The sequence below is a fragment of the Zea mays genome, chromosome 7, assembly GCF_902167145.1.
Source record: "Zea mays cultivar B73 chromosome 7, Zm-B73-REFERENCE-NAM-5.0, whole genome shotgun sequence".
NCBI classification, from domain to species: Eukaryota; Viridiplantae; Streptophyta; class Magnoliopsida; order Poales; family Poaceae; genus Zea; species Zea mays.
This window is the reverse complement of record NC_050102.1, coordinates 116,000,967-116,019,115: the sequence shown is the minus strand read 5'-3', so window position 1 is coordinate 116,019,115 and position 18,149 is coordinate 116,000,967. Positions and strand designations below refer to the sequence as shown.

Sequence of the window (18,149 nt, the reverse complement as noted above, 5' to 3'; positions counted from 1 at the left end):
TGAGCAATAAACCTCCAAGCAATTCATGCAAATTTCTTAGGGGCTCGAGGGCTGCTGTTGGGTACCTAAGAACATGGTACCCAAAGCAAGGCCCATAAAACATTAGCTTCTTGCCGACCAAAGTCTCCCCATCGAGCAAGTATGCAAGGCAAGGCAACCGACTAGGTCCATGTCGAGCAGGACTGCGAGGCGGAGCGACTGACCAAATCCCTACCAAACAAGGTTGTGAGGCAGAGCGACCGACAGGGTCCCGGTCGAGCAAGTCCGCGAGGCGGAGCGACCACCAGGTCCCCATCGAGCAAGTCCACAAGGCAAGGTGACTGACCAGGTCCTCGTCGAGCAAGTCTGCAAGGCAAGGTGACCGACCAAATCCCTATCAAGTAGGATCGCGAGGCGGAACGACCGACCAAGCCCTTTCGAGCAAGTCCGCGAGGCGTAGCGACTGATCAGGTCCCTGCCGAGCAAGTCCGCAAGGTGGAGCGACCGACCAAGTCACTATCGAGCAAGTTCGTGGAGTGGAGCGACTGAGCAGGTCCTTGTTGAGCAAGACCGCGAGGCAGAGCTGTCTTAACTAGGTCTTAACCAAGGAAGAGAAGCAAGATGGAAACCCAAGTCAAACGTCTCAAAATCCACGCCTACTAAGACAATACATGACATCTCGGGCCATGGCCAGTCATCCGAATGGTAGGTCGTAGGCACGTCGAGAAACCGCTAAAGACATGAACACACCTCCGGAGCACGGTCCCAAAATGTGCTTCCACATCTTCGAAGGACCGAACGACCCTGATCATAAAATACCTCAGCATCGGAGCTTCATACTGGGTGTATGCCTACGCACACCAACGAGTGACGTAGGCTTGTGACGACAGGCAAGACCGCACGACGCGTGATTGCTCCATACGACTTACCCGCGGGACCCTTCGCGCACTATCACAAGGATGTTAGCGAAAGACCGACAAAAAGAACCCGTATGACGAGCGAACGAGACAGTACGCTATAATGGGAGTACGGCTACGCACGACCCTACGGGCAGCACCAGAGGAACCACGTTGCCTAAGGGTCGCCAGTGGAGCTCCTCCCAACAGAATGCAAGTCCTCATTGTAGAGTCCAGCCCTTAAACTATAAAAGGGAAGGACCCCCTCTTTTTCTGAACACACAGGCACACCAGTTGTAACACGTCCTCAACAATACTACGATCAACACTACACGAGATTATGACGCAAGCTTGAGCCAGAATAATCCACCGTCTCAAATCCATCGCTCGAGACTCAACGATTCACCATTTGGAGTGAGTCTGCGCTAGCATCCCCGCCAAACACAAATCTTACCGTCTCTATTTTCTGAAACCACGACAGATGTCTTATGTCTGAACTTAATTGTAGTTAATGATAATCAATTCATGTTTTATCCGCCAAGTATCCGGTATATGCATTTATCCGGCCAAATAATATATGTATTTATCACTTATCAGTCCGAGTTAACATTCGATCTTTGTATTCGTATCAATCTCGTTTCTAAATATCTATATCCGATTCCGAATCTAATTAAAATACATTAAGGCAGGATCCGTTTTCACCCTATATATATTGTTATAGGTAAGCTTGGTATTGGACCTACACGGCTGGAATCCAAACGTCACGGGATCACGGCGACTGGCCAAATTTTGGTCAGGACGACGTGGGCTCAAATCCGAACGCGTCCGAATTCTGAACTCAAATCTCCTTTGCCCCTCTCTCCCAAAAAAATTATCCTCAGCCCAACGCCGGCCTTGGTGAGGCGGCCCGCTGGCCCATCCATCCTGGAAAACGGGCCGGAAAGTCAGAGGGACCAGCGGTGGGCAGTTGGCCCCAAGGTGACAGCCGCAGTGGTGCCGGCGGTGTGGCACGTAAAATTAGGCGGGTGAAGCTGACCCGGCTGGCGTACGCAAGCGACCCGGCAGTTTCGAAACCTCCGAAAGCGTCATTTAAAGCCCACGGGTACCACCACTCTACTCTTCGTCCTCCTCGATCGTCCCAACAACCGCAATGGCGCAGCAGAGGCTTCTCGCTCTCCTCCTGGTGGCGGCCCTCCTCGTGCTCTCCTGCTCGCAAGGTAAGGTTGACGCGGCCGCCGCGCGCCCGGCCAGGCTAGCTAGCGCTGCTGCCTGCTCTTCCGATTCCGTATAAGTGATGCCGTCGCTGTGTTGGGTTGTGATGGAGCGCAGGGCTGGTGGAAGCGCGGAAGGTGCAGGTGCGGCGCGCGCCCCTCGGCGGCGGCCGCCTGCTTCCGGAGGCGATGATGGCGTACACGACGACGGACTACGGGCCCCCCACTGCCAACACCAACACCCACGGCGGCATGGTCCCGTCGCCGGACGACCCCTCCTCGCCGCCGACGCACTGACCGGCCAGTCGATCTCACCGGCAACAACTGTCTTGTTCTTTGGGATTGGAGCTTTGGAAGAGAAAATTGGAGGATAGGATCGGAAGAAGCTGGTGGTCGTGTTCTTCTCCCTTTTTGGGCGCGCGTGTTGTGTGCTGCTGTGTCTGTGTACTCCAGCTGTAGCTGCTGCTGTGCTTAGCTGATTGAAGTTTGAACTGTAGTGGGTCCACAGTATTATGCATGTTTTGTTTGGTGAGACGTCAGAACCCATCATTGAATCTTGTCTGAATCTAGTCAGCTCTATGTAAAGTGGAAGCGATACATGAATGTACGTAGTAAAATGGAACAGAATTCGTCGCCAGTCCAGGCTGCAGTGCTCCCCTCTAGCTAGCTACACTGCTTGTGTTTCTCTGTCTCTGTGCATGCATATGGATGCATGTGAACTCGATCAGTTTGGTGCCTCTGAACTGAATGATTACCGTTTTCTTTTCTCCGGGTGTCCAATGTGTGAAGACCGATCGATGATTGATGGCTAGAGCTGAGAGCCACCCTCGCAACATGCGCAGCGCCTAACCCACCCCGATCTCCCAAACAGATATAAAATGAGTGTCAACCAAAATACTAAAATGGGGTGGGTGTGGGGGGAGTGTCTTCTGTATACGGGGCCTAAAATGATTGATGTCAAACAAGAATCCTTTGGAGCTTCGCTTCTGTTCATTTTTTTTTCTTTCCTTGCAAAATACTAAACAGAGTGTACTGCCGCCCGAGTCAACTCCGTGAGTTGAAGTCATGCAAACTAGAGACTCTAGGAGCGAGCCGTAAGCTAATATATTTAGTTTGAGGTCAAAGTAGGATGGGCGAAGGCGATACTGTTCTCTCGATTTTTTTTATCACATCATCACCAAAACTACACATTGTTACCAAAACTACTCAGGTGTTTATATCGTTCCTACGTAACTCTCGTCCAAACATTATAAAAACTATAATTAGATTTTTCATCCCCTGGTATACATTCAACCAAACACATCCTAATAAATTAAAGACCGCCACGCCGCCGCATGCAATTGCTCAGCTCATCCGATTCTTCAAGTCATGTAAACTGGTTGCATTGCATTGCATGCGTGACAGATGTTGACTCGGGAGAGTGACATCCGTCAGCAAACATGCATGTCAGCCTTGGACCCTTCGTGATCAACGGTTCACCCTTTATCACATTCTTTATCACATTAACTCGATCATGCATCCGGCCGGCCGGCGACGATGCGGCATGGGGAGGAGGAATAAATAAAAGGCCGGATTCTTAAGGTCGATGCTAAGACGAATCTGGCAGCATGCCTATCCGACCTTTCCTTCTTGCGAAGCTTCCTCCTGAAGCGCATGCAACACGCAGTATAAATAAATAAACAGCGCAGTATAAATAAACTATATACATATTGCCCCTCGTTGATCAGCTAGTTTGCCTCGAGAGGGTCCAGGATTTTCAACTTGGCTATTCAAAATCTAAATAGTCTAAATTTTTTTGGACAACCTTAAACCTACTAATAGTTGATTGCCTGTGCATTGCGACGGCTTGCAACAATACACATAAATTATCCAAAAAAAGATCTCAAGATTTTTTTATTGATTGTCTCTGTTCTCCGCATAATATTTTTATTTGACTAACCGAGTCGACATCGTGGTAAAGGAAATGTCATGTAGACAGGCAATGCCGAGCCATCGAACGGGTATCATAGGCAGCAAATCAGGGACCCTCATCTCTCGTCTCCCCCACTTCCAAGGTTCGTAGAGCAGGAAAAGAAAGAAAGAGGCAGTCATATCTGTTCGTTGTCGGAGAAGGACACGACGAAGACATGGACATCTAGAGGCGACATAGATAGTACACCGCTAGATACATATAGGGAGAGAGCACGCAAGCGGAGAAAGAAGCCCAGCCAGAGCAGCTCCAAATCGAGAGGCACCCGCACCAGGCATCAGTCCGAAAAGGGCGAGAGAATGCGAGTGCCTTCCAGCCTGGACCCGCCGAGGCGACACAACACCACCCCCAACTTCGTAGCATATGCCGACTGCTACCGCGCTACGGGCCTTGGTTGTCCAATATCTCAGATCTGGACTCGTCATCGCCAAGATAACCTAAGCATGGCAGGCGTCATCGTGTCCTCCTCGGCGGCACACACGAAGAAAAGCCAGGAGCAAGACCGCCCGTACTCGCGTCGATCAGCTCGCGGCTGTGACTGTGGGCAGGGCATCAAGTTGGGGAGGAAGAACAGGGCGAAGGCCGGGAAGACGAACGGGACGTCCGACGACGGCGAAAACGATGGTGTGTGCATGCTGTGAAACACCCACATGGACATAAAATAGCCACTTCGTGGGCCGGTGTTGGGGCTGGTGTCGGACAAATACGGGGAGGAGGTGCCTGCTCCCACGCCCTCTACCGAGAATGGGTGGTGTGGAGGTGGAGGCGTGAGGGGAGAGAGAAAAGAAGCGGGATGACAAACAATGTGGCGACAACTGAGGCGAGGACCATTATTATCGTGCAGAAGTATAGATAGCCAAATGAGTCGTGTCTCTCGGGCCGGTCTAGGGCACGACCCATTTAATAGTGCCTGGGCCAGCCCGACACAATCATCGTGTCGTGCTTGGACCATAGCCTCGGCCCGTAGTACTGTTACAGCCTGGCACGATTATAGTCTATTTATTTAACAATACTCATATATACATATATACTATTTATATTCAATATTGAAAACAATTAACCATGATGTTCTACTAGTTAAATGTCTTCACTCAGTGTCTCTCGCCCTTTTCCATCAGGGCTTGGGTTCGAACCCCACCTCCTGCATCACTTTTTAATATTTTACGCTAATTTAACCACTCGACTCGCTAACAGACGTGGAGGTTGTGTGCATGGAGGGATGCAGCGGGTTAATTTGAGATATATGTAAGGGGTTATTTGAAAAAATATGACACGGGATGACGGCTCACAACAATACCCACGTAAATTATCCACCAAAAAGATCTCAAGATTTTTTATTGGTTGTCTCCACTCTTCGCATAATATTTTTTATGAACGCACGAGTACCATAGGCAGCAAATCAGAGACCATCATCCCTTGTCTCCCCCACTTCCAAGGTTTCGTAGAGCAAGAGGGGAAGGGAAGAGGCGGGCATACTTGTTCGTTGCCTAGGCATATGGAGACGATATAGGTAGTATACCACTAGATATATATATGGAGAGAGCACGCAAGAGGAGAAAGAAGCCCAGTCAGAGCAGCTCCAAACCAAGAGGCACCAGCACCAGTCGTTAGTCCAAGAAGGGCGATGAAAGGGAATTAGGCTTACACCTTTTTCCTAATTGATTTTGGTGGTTGAATTGTCCAACACAAATAATTGGACTAACTAGTTTGCTCTAGATTATGAGTTCTACAGGTGCCAAAGGTTCACAACAAACCAATAAAAGGATCGAGAAAGGATTCAAATATTGAGAGCTAAAGTCAGTCGAAGTGTGCTCTGGTCTGGCGCACCGGACTTTCCGGTGTGCCACCGGACAGTGTCCGGTGCACCACCGGGGTCTCCAACTCCGAACTGCTCACCTTCGGAAATTCTGGAGGCCGCTCTGCTATAATTCACCGGACTGTCCGATGAAGCACCGGACAGTGTCCGGTGTGCCAGCGGAGCAACCGCTACCTCCGCGCCAACGGTCGCCTGCAACAGCATTCAATGCGCTACAGTGCGCGCAGATGTCAGGCTCGCGCCAGAAGGCGCACCGGACAGTCTACAGAACCTGTCCAGTGCACCACCAGACTGTTCAGTGGCCCAGAAGACAGAAGCTCCAACGGTCGAACCCTAACGGTTGGGTGACGTGGCTGGCGCACCGGACAGTGTCCGGTGGCGCACCGGACTGTCCGGTGCGCCATGCGACAGATAGCCTCCCAACGACCACTTTTGGTGGTTGGGGCTATAAATACCCCAACCACCCCACATTCATTGCATCCAAGTTTTCTGACTTCCCACACCTTACAAGAGCTATAGCATTCAATACAAGACACACCAAAGAGATCAAATCCTCTCCCAAGTCCTTAGCTCATTTCAAATCCAATAGTGACTAGTGAGAGAGTGACTTGTGTTCATTTGAGCTCTTGCGCTTGGATTGCTTCTTTTTCTCATTCTTTCTTGTGATCAACTCAATTGTAACCGAGGCAAGAGACATCAATTGTGTGGTGGTCCTTGTGGGGACTTTGTGTCCCATTTGATTGAGAAGAGAAGCTCACTCGGTCTAAGTGACCGTTTGAGAGAGGGAAAGGGTTCAAAGAGACCCGGTCTTTGTGACCACCTCAATGGGGAGTAGGTTTGCAAGAACCGAACCTCGGTAAAACAAATCATCGTGTCTCACTATTTATTTGCCCACGATTTGTTTTTCACCCTCTCTCTCGGACTCGTTAATATTTCTAACGCTAACCCGGCTTGTAGTTGTGCTTAAGTTTATAAATTTCAGATTCGCCCTATTCACCCCCCTCTAGGCGACTTTCAATTGGTATCAGAGCCCGGTGCTTCATTAGAGCTTAACCGCTCGAAGTGATGTCGGGAGATCACGCCAAGAAGATGGTGATTGGCGGTGAGAAGTCCGCTACAAGCCACGGGAAGGCTCCATCAAGGGAGTCCGCCAACAACAAGAAGGATGGATCCCCTTCACGCATTCGATCACACAAGAGTGGCGAGAAGAAGAAGAAAATGAAGAAAGTGGTCTACTACGAGACCGACTCTTCCTCGCCCTCTACATCCGGATCCGACGCCGCGTCCGTCACTTCTAAGCGCCAAGAGCGCAAGAAGTATAGTAAGATCCCCCTACGCTACCCTCGCATTCCTAAACATACTCAATTACTTTTCGTCCCATTAGGCAAACCACCGACGTTTGACGGTGAAGATTATTCTAGGTGGAGTGATATGATGAGATATCACCTAACCTCACTCCACAAAAGTATATGGGATGTTGTTGAGTTTGGTGTACAGGTACCATCCGTAGGGGGATGAAGATTATGATGAGGACGAGGTGGCCCAAATCGTGCACTTCAACTCCCAAGCCACCACTATACTCCTCACCTCTCTAAGTCGAGAGGAGTATAATAAGGTGCAAGGGTTGAAAAGCGCCAATGAGATTTGGGACGTACTCAAGACCGCGCACGAAGGAGACGAGGTGACTATGATCACCAAGCGGGAGACGATCGAGGGGGAGCTCGGTCGCTTTCAGCTTCGTCAAGGGGAGGAGCCACAAGAGATGTACAACCGGCTCAAGACCTTGGTGAACCAAGTGCGCAACCTCGGGAGCAAAAAACGGGATGACCATGAAATGGTCAAGGTTATTCTTAGATCACTCGTTTTTCTTAACCCTACACAAGTACAATTAATACGTGGTGATCCTAGATACACACTAATGTCTCCCGAGGAAGTAATAGGAAAATTTGTGAGCTTTGAGTTGATGATCAAAGGCTCAAAGAAGATCATCGAGCAAGATGGCCCCTCCACGCCCGAAGCACAACCGGTCGCATTCAAGGCGACGGAGGAGAAGAAGGAAGAGTCTACATCAAGTAGACTCCCCATTGACGCCTCCAAGCTCGACAATGAGGAAATGGCGCTCATCATCAAGAGCTTCCGCCAAATCCTCAAGCAAAGGAGGGGGAAGGACTACAAATCCCGCTCTAAGAAAGTGTGCTACAAGTGTGGTAAGCCCGGTTACTTTATTGCAAAATGTCCATTATCAAGTGACAGTGACAGGGATAACGACAAGAAGGGAAAAAGGAGAGAAAAGAAGAGATATTACAAGAAGAAGGGCGGGGATGCCCATGTGTGCCGCGAGTGGAACTCCGACGAGAGCTCCTCCGACTCCTCCTCCGACGAGGACACCGCCAACATCGCCGTCACCAAGGGACTCCTCTTCCCCAACGTCGGCCACAAGTGCCTCATGGCCAAGGACGGCAAAAGGAAGAAGGTAAAAATCAAAATCCTCCACTAAATATGCAACCTCTAGTGATGAGGATAATTCTAGTGATGAGGAGGATAATTTGCGCACCCTTTTTGCCAACCTAAACATGCAACAAAAGGAAAAATTAAATGAACTAATTAGTGCTATTCATGAGAAGGATGAACTCTTGGACTCCCAAGAGGACTTCCTAATTAAGGAAAATAAGAAGCATGTTAAGGTTAAGAATGCTTATGCTCTAGAGGTAGAAAAATGTGATAAATTATCTAGTGAGCTAAGCACGTGCCATGATATTATTGCCAACCTTAGAAATGAGAATGCTAGACTAATTGCTAAGGTTGATTCAAATGCTTGTGATGTTTCAATTCCCAATCTTAGGGATGATAATGATAGTTTACTTGCTAAGATTGAAGAATTAAATGTCTCTCTTGCTAGCCTTAAGATTGAAAATGAAAAATTAATTACTAAGGATAAAGATTTAGATGTTTGCAATGTTACCATTTCTAATCTTAGAAGTGAAAATGACATATTACATGCTAAGATTGTTGAATTAAAATCTTGCAAACCCTCTACATCTACCGTTGAGCATGTTTCCATTTGCACTAGATGTAGAGATATTAATGTTGATGCTATTCATGATCACCTAGCCTTAATTAAGAAACAAAATGATCACATAGCTCAACTTAATGCCAAACTTAATGAGCATGACTTAGAAAATGAAAATTTTAAATTTGCTAGAAGCATGCTCTATAGTGGGAGACGCCCTGGCATCAAGGATGGCATTGGCTTCCAAAAGGGAGACAATGTCAAATTTAATGCCCCTCCCAAAAGATTATCTAACTTTGTTAAGGGCAAGGCTCTCATGCCTCAGGATAACGAGGGTTACATTTTGTACCCTGCCGGTTATCCCGAGCACAAAATTAGGAGAATTCACTCTAGGAAGTCTCACTCTGTCCCTAATCATGCTTTTATATATAAGGGTGAGACATCTAGCTCTAGGCAATCAACCCGTGCTAAATTGCCTAAGAAGAAAACTCCTATTGCATCAAATGATTCTAACATTTCATTTAAAACTTTTGATGCATCTTATGTTCTAACTAACAAATCCGGCAAGGTAGTTGCCAAGTATGTTGGGGGCAAGCATAAGGGGTCAAAGACTTGTGTTTGGGTACCCAAAGTTCTTGTATCTAATGTCAAAGGACCCAAAACCGTTTGGGTACCTAAAATCAAGAACTAAATTTGTTTTGTAAGTTTATGCATCCGGGGGCTCAAGTTGGATCATCGACATCGGGTGCACAAACCACATGACAGGGGAGAAGAAGATGTTCTCCTCCTACGAGAAAAACCAAGATCCCCAACGAGCTATCACATTCGGGGATGGGAATCAAGGTTTGGTCAAAGGATTGGGTAAAATAGCTATATCACCTGACTACTCCATTTCCAATGTTTTTCTTGTAGATTCTTTAGATTATAACTTGCTTTCAGTTTCGCAATTATGTAAAATGGGCTACAACTGTCTTTTTACGGATATAGGTGTTACTGTCTTTAGAAGAAGTGATGATTCAATAGCATTTAAAGGAGTGTTAGAGGGTCAGCTATATTTAGTAGATTTTGATAGAGCTAAACTCGACACTTGCTTAATTGCTAAGACTAACATGGGCTGGCTCTGGCATCGCCGACTAGCACATGTTGGAATGAAGAATCTTCACAAGCTTCTAAAGGGAGAACACATTTTGGGACTAACAAATGTTCATTTTGAGAAAGACAGGGTTTGTAGCGCATGTCAGGCAGGGAAGCAAGTTGGTGTTCATCATCCACACAAGAACATAATGACGACTGACAGGCCACTCGAGCTCCTACACATGGACCTATTCGGCCCGATAGCTTACATAAGCATCGGCGGGAGTAAGTACTGTCTAGTAATTGTGGATGATTATTCTCGCTTCACTTGGGTGTTCTTTTTGCAGGAAAAATCTCATACCCAAGAAACCTTAAAGGGATTCTTGAGACGGGCTCAAAATGAGTTCGGCTTAAGGATCAAGAAGATAAGAAGCGACAACGGGACGAAGTTCAAGAACTCACAAATCGAAGGTTTCCTTGAGGAGGAGGGCATCAAGCATGAGTTCTCTTCTCCCTACACGGCTCAACAAAATGGTGTAGTGGAGAGGAAGAATCGAACTCTATTGGACATGGCAAGGACCATGCTTGATGAGTACAAGACCTCGGATCGGTTTTGGGCCGAGGCGGTCAACACTGCCTGCTACGCCATCAACCGGTTGTATCTACACCGAATCCTCAAGAAGACATCATATGAACTCCTAACCGGTAAAAAGCCCAATGTTTCATATTTTAGAGTCTTTGGTAGCAAATGCTTTATTCTTGTTAAAAGAGGTAGAAAATCCAAATTTGCTCCTAAGGCTGTAGAAGGCTTTTTACTAGGATATGATTCAAACACAAGGGCATATAGAGTCTTTAACAAGTCCTTTGGACTAGTTGAAGTTTCTTGTGACATTGTGTTTGATGAGACTAACGGCTCTCAAGTAGAGCAAGTTGATCTTGATGAGCTAGATGATGAAGAGGCTCTGTGCGTCGCGCTAAGGAACATGTCCATTGGGGATGTGTGTCGTAAGGAATCCGAAGAGCCTCCACAAGCACAAGATCAACCATCTTCCTCCATGCAAGCATCTCCACCAACTCAAGATGAGGATGAGGCTCAAAATGATGAAGGAGAAGATCAAGAAGTTGAGCCACCTCAAGAGGAGAGCAATGATCAAGGGGGAGATGCCCATGATCAAGATAAGGAAGATGAACAAGTTCCAAGGCCACCACACCCAAGAGTCCACCAAGAAATACAACGAGATCACCCCTGAACACCATCCTCGGCGATATTCAAAAGGGGGTAACTACTCGATCTCGTGTTGCTCATTTTTGTGAACACTACTCTTTTGTTTCCTCTATTGAGCCACACAAGGTAGAGGAAGCACTTCAAGATTCGGATTGGGTGGTGGCGATGCAAGAGGAGCTCAACAACTTCACTAGGAATGAGGTATGGCATTTAGTTCCACGTCCTAACCAAAATGTTGTAGGAACCAAGTAGGTCTTCCGCAACAAGCAAGATGAGCATGGTGTGGTGACAAGGAACAAAGCCCGACTTGTGGCCAAGGGTTATTCACAAGTCGAAGGTTTGGATTCCGGTGAAACCTATGCACCCGTAGCTAGGCTAGAATCAATTCGCATTTTACTTGCCTATGCTACTTACTATGGCTTCAAGCTTTACCAAATGGACGTGAAAAGTGCCTTCCTCAATGGACCAATCAAGGAGGATGTCTATGTTGAGCAACCTCCAGGCTTTGAAGATAGTGAGTATCCTAACCATGTGTATAAACTCTCTAAGGCGCTTTATGGGCTCAAGCAAGCCCCAAGAGCATGGGATGAATGCCTAATAGATTTCCTTATCACTAATGGCTTCAAAGTCGGAAAGGCCGATCCTACTTTATTTACTAAAACTCTTGCAAATGATTTGTTTGTATGCCAAATTTATGTTGATGATATTATATTTGGGACTACTAACGAATCTACATGTGAGGAATTTAGTAGGATCATGACACAGAAATTCGAGATGTCTATGAGGGGGGAGTTGAAGTACTTCTTAGGATTTCAAGTAAAGCAACTCCAAGAGGGCACCTTCATTAGCCAAACGAAGTATATTCAAGACATTCTAAACAAGTTTGGGATGAAGGATGCCAAGCCCATCAAGACACCCATGGGAACCAATGGGCATCTCGACCTCGACACGGGAGGTAAATCAGTAGATCAAAAGGTATACCGGTCGATGATAGGTTCTTTACTCTATTTATGTGCATCTCGACCGGATATTATGCTTTCCGTATGCATGTGTGCAAGATTCCAAGCCGATCCCAAGGAAGCTCACCTTAGGGCCGTAAAACGAATCTTGAGATATTTAGTTTATATTCCTAAGTTTGGGCTTTGGTACCCTCGAGGATCCACATTTGATTTAATTGGTTATTCGGATGCCGATTGGGCGGGGTGTAAAATTATTAGAAAGAGCACATCGGGGACTTGCCAGTTCTTGGGAAGGTCTCTGGTGTCTTGGGCTTCAAAGAAGCAAAATTCCGTAGCTCTTTCTACCGCCGAAGCCGAGTATATTGTCGCAGGCCATTGTTGCGCGTAATTACTTTGGATGAGGCAAACCCTTAGGGACTATGGTTACGAATTAACCAAAGTTCCTCTTCTATGTGATAATGAGAGTGCAATCCGCATGGCGGATAATCCCGTTGAGCATAGCCACACTAAACACATAGCCATTCGGTATCATTTTTTAAGGGATCACCAACAAAAGGGGGATATCGAGATTGCATATATTAACACCAAAGAACAATTAGCCGATATCTTTACCAAGCCACTAGATGAACAAACATTTAAAAACTTAGGCATGAGCTAAATATTCTTGATTCTCGGAATTTCTTTTGATGTCTTGCATACATAGCTCATTAATATACCTTTGATCATGTCTCTTTTATATGCTATGACTAATGTGTTTTCAAGTGTATTTCAAACCAAGTCATAGATTGAAAGGGAATTGGAGTATTCGGCGAAGACAAAGGCTTCCACTCCACTCCATCAAATTACTCATCCTTCGCCGTTGCTCCGAGCCACTCTCCAACTTTGGTATAATCTTCACCCATATTTTGTTCGCCAAAGGGGGAGAAAGTAGTTATAAGGGCTTATATTTCACTCAAGTATCCGTTTTTGGCGATTAATGCCAAAGGGGGAGAAAGTATTAGCCCAAAGCATAAGTTTCAAAAATTTTGAGTTAAGAAAAGATTTTTCAATTGATGATTTTTCAATCGGTATTCTATTTAGAATTTCAAATTGGTACAACCTCTTCAAAACTAATATCTAAAACCCTCTTGAACACTAAGAGGAGGATTTAATTGAGGGGGAGTTTTGTTTAGTCAAAGGAAAAGCATTTGAAACAGGGGGAGAAAATTTCAAATCTTGAAAATGCTTATCAAAATCCTATTCATTTACCTTTGACTATTTGCAAAAGAACTTTAAAAAGAATTTACAAAAGAATTTGCAAAAACAAAACATGTGGTGCAAGCGTGGTCCAAAATGTTAAAAATAAAGAAATCAATCCATGCGCATCTAATGAGAATTTATTGGTTCAATTCTTAGTAACCTTTGCACTTACATTCTGCAAACTGGTTCAATTATGCACTTCTATATTTGCTTTGGTTTGTGTTGGCATCAATCACCAAAAAGGGGAGATTGAAAGAGAATTAGGCTTACACCTTTTTCCTAATTGATTTTGGTGGTTGAATTGCCCAACACAAATAATTGGACTAACTAGTTTGCTCTAGATTATGAGTTCTACAGGTGCCAAAGGTTCACAACAAACCAATAAAAGGACCGAGAAAGGATTCAAATATTGAGAGCTAAAGTCAGCCGAAGTGTGCTCTGTTCTGGCGCACCGGACTGTTCGGTGTGCCACCGGACAGTGTCCGGTGCACCAGGGTCTCCAACTCCGAACTGCTCACCTTCGGAAATTCTAGAGGCCGCTCCGCTATAATTCACCGGACTGTCCGGTGAAGCACCGGACAGTGTCCGGTGAAGCACCGGACATGTCCGGTGTGCCAGCAGAGCAACGGCTACCTCCGCGCCGACGGTCGCCTGCAACAGCATTCAATGCGCTACAGTGCGCGCAGATGTCAGGCTCGCGCCAGAAGGCGCACCGGACAGTCTACAGAACCTATCCGGTGCACCACCGGACTGTCCGGTGGCCCAGAAGACAGAAGCTCTAACGGTCGAACCCTAACGGTCTGGTGACGTGGCTGGCGCACCAGACAGTGTCCGGTGGCGCACCGAACTGTCCGGTGCGCCATGCGACATACAGCTTCCCAACGACCACTTTTGGTGGTTGGGGCTATAAATACCCCAACCACCCCACATTCATTGCATCCAAGTTTTCTGACTTCCCACAACTTACAAGAGCTATAGCATTCAATACAAGACACACCAAAGAGATCAAATCCTCTCCCAAGTCCTTAGCTCATTTCAAATCCAATAGTGACTAGTGAGAGAGTGACTTGTGTTCATTTGAGCTCTTGCGCTTGGATTGCTTCTTTTTCTTATTCTTTCTTGTGATCAACTCAATTGTAACCGAGGCAAGAGACACCAATTGTGTGGTGGTCCTTGCGGGGACTTTGTGTCCCATTTGATTGAGAAGAGAAGCTCACTCGGTCTAAGTGACCGTTTGAGAGAGGGAACGGGTTCAAAGAGACCCGGTCTTTGTGACCACCTCAACGGGGAGTAGGTTTGCAAGAACCGAACCTCGGTAAAACAAATCATCGTGTCTCACTCTTTATTTGCCCACGATTTGTTTTTCACCCTCTTTCTCGGACTCGTTAATATTTCTAACGCTAACCCGGCTTGTAGTTGTGCTTAAGTTTATAAATTTCAGATTCGCCCTATTCACCCCCCCTCTATGCGACTTTCAGGCGAGAGAATGAGAGTGTTCCTAGCCCTGGACCCGCCGAAGCGACACAACACCACACCAACTCCGTAGCATATGTCGACTGCTGCCACGCTACGGGCCTTAGTTGTCCAATATCTTAGACCTGAACTCCTCATCGCTAAGATAACCTAAGCATGGCAGGCGCCACCATGTCCTCCTCGATGGCACTCACGGAGAAAGGCCAGGAGCATGACTGACTCGCCCCGTACCCGCATCGACGAGCGTCGGTCGGCTCACGGCTGCGACCGTGGGCGGGGGCAGCAGGTTGGGGTGGAAGAACAGGGCGAAGGCAGGGAAGATGAATGGGACGTCCGACGACGGCGAAAACGATGGTGCGCGCATGATGTGAAACGTCCTCATGGACGAATACGGGGAGGAGGCGCCTGCTCCTACGCCCTCTGTCGAGAATGGGGTGGCGTGGAGGTGGAGGCACGAGGGGAGAGAGAAAAGAAGTAGAATGGCGAACGAGGTGGTGGCAACTGAGGCGAGGATCATCATTATCGTGCAGAGGTATAGATGGCCAAATAAGTCGTGTCTCGCGAGCCGACCCGAGGCATGACCCATTTAATCGTGCGTGGGCCAACCCGGCAAGAGCGTCGTGCGGTGCTTGGGCCGTAGCCTCGGCCCGTAGTGCTGGTCCGGCCCGACACGATTATTATTTTTTATTTTTCAAAAAAAGCATATATACATTTGTACAATTTATATTCAATATTATAAACACCTGAGTATGATGTTCTACTAGTTAGATAGCTTCGCCTAGTTTCTTGCACTCTTCTACCATCAGGGTGTGGGTTCAAACCCCACCTCCTGCACCACTTTTTAATATTTTACGCTGAGGTGATTTGGAAGAAATATAGTGACTTTTTTGTAAAAAGATGACACGGGACGACCATTGAAACTGGTGCTTTAAGTATAGTAGAGATTTATCTATATCATCACCTTATAATACATCGGTTTGAACTTTGCAAAACCCAACCAACCAAATCACCATCACATTCATAACCTCCACTGAATTCATCAAATAAATTACACCCAAACTTAGCACACCAAACCAATGGTTTAGATCGCAGGATAACCTTTCTCTTACTCACTCAAATTCAATGGACAATATTAGGATCATCCCACATCCCTTCTCTCCCCCCTCGACCTCGCCGCCCTCAACCTCCCCCTGACCCTGCCGGCTGCCGCTCTATCTCCCTCTCCTCACTCATGTCATCGTTGTCGACCCCTCCCCTTTTCCGGAATCGTAGCGTTAGCACAAACTATATATTAGTCATTTATAATATATCACAGTGCAAATCACATAACATATATACCAATAGCAAAATATTTCATGTACTTGAACCTAGTTCAATATTCGTGTAATCACAAATTTTGGACGTGGGTTGTTGGGTGTTGGGCCTTTCCCACTGCGCTAGTGCGCTCGCTGGCCTGCGTTGTCGCACCGGGCGTTTGTGGTTGGTGTGCCGCACACTCTCAACTCACACAGATATCGCGTCACACCACCATCGCCCGTAGGGGTGACAATCGATGTGTACTTCCCGTGCCCCATCGCCGCATTGCTGATTTAGGGTTCTAGGTTCATCGGTTTTTCAATGGGGACAGAGGCGGACTGAGAACATATTGACAAAAGCAGATGTTGGGACGAAGTCCATGGAAATTGTCGAGGATAGTGTTGGGCGCAGCCGCATACAGGCCTAGTCAGGACTCGCTGTGGAGGGGTGCGGATTGAGAGATGAAGGAATAAAGGCCCAATAAATTAAGAAACAATTTTTCGCTATTTATGGTCTAAATACATGTGTTTTTCTATTTTTTTTTGTATGCATACTTGTACTATAGACAATATATATTTATTTTTTCTCAAAAATCATAGGTATTCATTAGAATACCCATGTATCAATAGTGGGCCCGCCGTTGCACATAACAGGTGGATTATGCCTATAGATGGCTATATGGTCTGAGGTCCATCACAACACATTAATTATAGATTTGTCTGGTCTAGACACGACATGACATGATGGCTACTGTGCCTATACTTACCAGCGGAGGCAGAGCGCCCCCCTGCTTGGGAACGTACCTAGATTTGGCTCACCGATTCTGCAAGGGGTCGCTAGACCTCCACCCTACATATCAAAGGGGGTCGTCGGTCCATCGCGGTCCATGCTCATGGGAGGTCCACCGCCCGTGCTCTTGGGAGGTCTATTCATATCGCTGTGTTTCCTGTTGTAGTGTCAAGCCAACAGCCCAACACCACATGCTCCTAAGATCCCATAGACAAAGAACTAGGAAGGGATCCATAGTGGCATCTTGCATGGGGAAGTCGGATGGGGGAACTAGTGTGGTGATGGGTGTGTATGGTAGTTTGAGGTGGATGTGCATGTCTCTAGGGTTTGAAGTGTGCATTGTTTATGATGGTATTTGGGTTGCCTCTTCATTCACGGGCCTCCTATCTACTGGGCCTCAGTTCCTTCGGTTAACCAAACATAGGAACTGAATTGGGCAGAGTTATTTTGGTTTGAACATATTGGGAACCGATTTTACTTTGGTTTTGGTTCTGGTTATTTTGGTTTGTTCTAGACATAGCATTCTGGCGAGTTTAGCAAGGCTAGATTGAAAATCCATCCTCGATGGTATTTATGATATTTATCTATATTTGGTCTTAATGAGACTTTGAGTACATTGTCACACAACTGTTTGATATGTGCATGTTTAGGAACTACAACTTTGTCATCCTCACCTTCGTCTATAAATTCGGTAAGGGCCACACATCGGACCTGAACCTTGTAGGTCACTGCAATCCCTCGTTGGGTAGTTGCAAGTGTCTAAGCAAGGTCCTACTCTCAATCGACGGTGGCGAGGGCGACTATAGCCTTGTGTCATAAAGGGACGTTCGATAGAGAGGGGATGTGAGCTAGTTGTAGTTGTCCGCATCCTTAGACCTAGGTGTCGCATTGTTTCCCCTCCCCTCCCATGGGTGGCGGATAAGCTTCAATTTTGGTCTGGCTCCGTCATTGCCTATACCGGCTCTCCCCAATGAAAGGGTCACTGCTTTAGGATGGCACAATCCAATTAGGAGCGAGCCAAATGTAGCATGTTAGGTTTCTTTGTATGAAACTCAAAACCCTAGTTTATATATCTTAGATTTATTTGTATATGCTCTCTTATGGTGATCTTGTTTCTTTGAAGCCATGTCCGCTCTTCACTCCCTCACAAGACTTCTCTTCAGGTGACACCTCTCCTTCTGGACATATGGCAAAACCGCGCCCATCCACGACG

At 46.8% G+C, this 18,149-nt stretch overlaps 1 protein-coding gene across 1 annotated transcript; it reads left to right on the top strand.

Moving 5' to 3' along the window:
- The first annotated feature begins 1,920 nt into the window (after positions 1–1,920).
- LOC100304006 (uncharacterized) lies at positions 1,921–2,723 on the top strand. The gene is made up of 2 exons (NM_001329106.1): positions 1,921–2,092; positions 2,205–2,723. The coding sequence occupies exons 1-2, from the start codon at positions 2,026–2,028 to the stop codon at positions 2,381–2,383; spliced, it is 246 nt and encodes an 81-aa protein (NP_001316035.1). The 5' UTR covers positions 1,921–2,025; the 3' UTR covers positions 2,384–2,723.
- Positions 2,724–18,149: the final 15,426 nt, after the last annotated feature.

What these genes read in the sequence shown, in the direction of transcription:
- LOC100304006 (NM_001329106.1), top strand. Translation starts at nt 2,026, where the DNA reads ATGGCGCAGCAGAGGCTTCTCGCTCTCCTCCTGGTGGCGGCCCTCCTC. An exon ending in CGTGCTCTCCTGCTCGCAAG is followed by an intron (nt 2,093 to 2,204) that starts GTAAGGTTGACG and finishes GATGGAGCGCAG; the next exon opens with GGCTGGTGGAAGCGCGGAAG.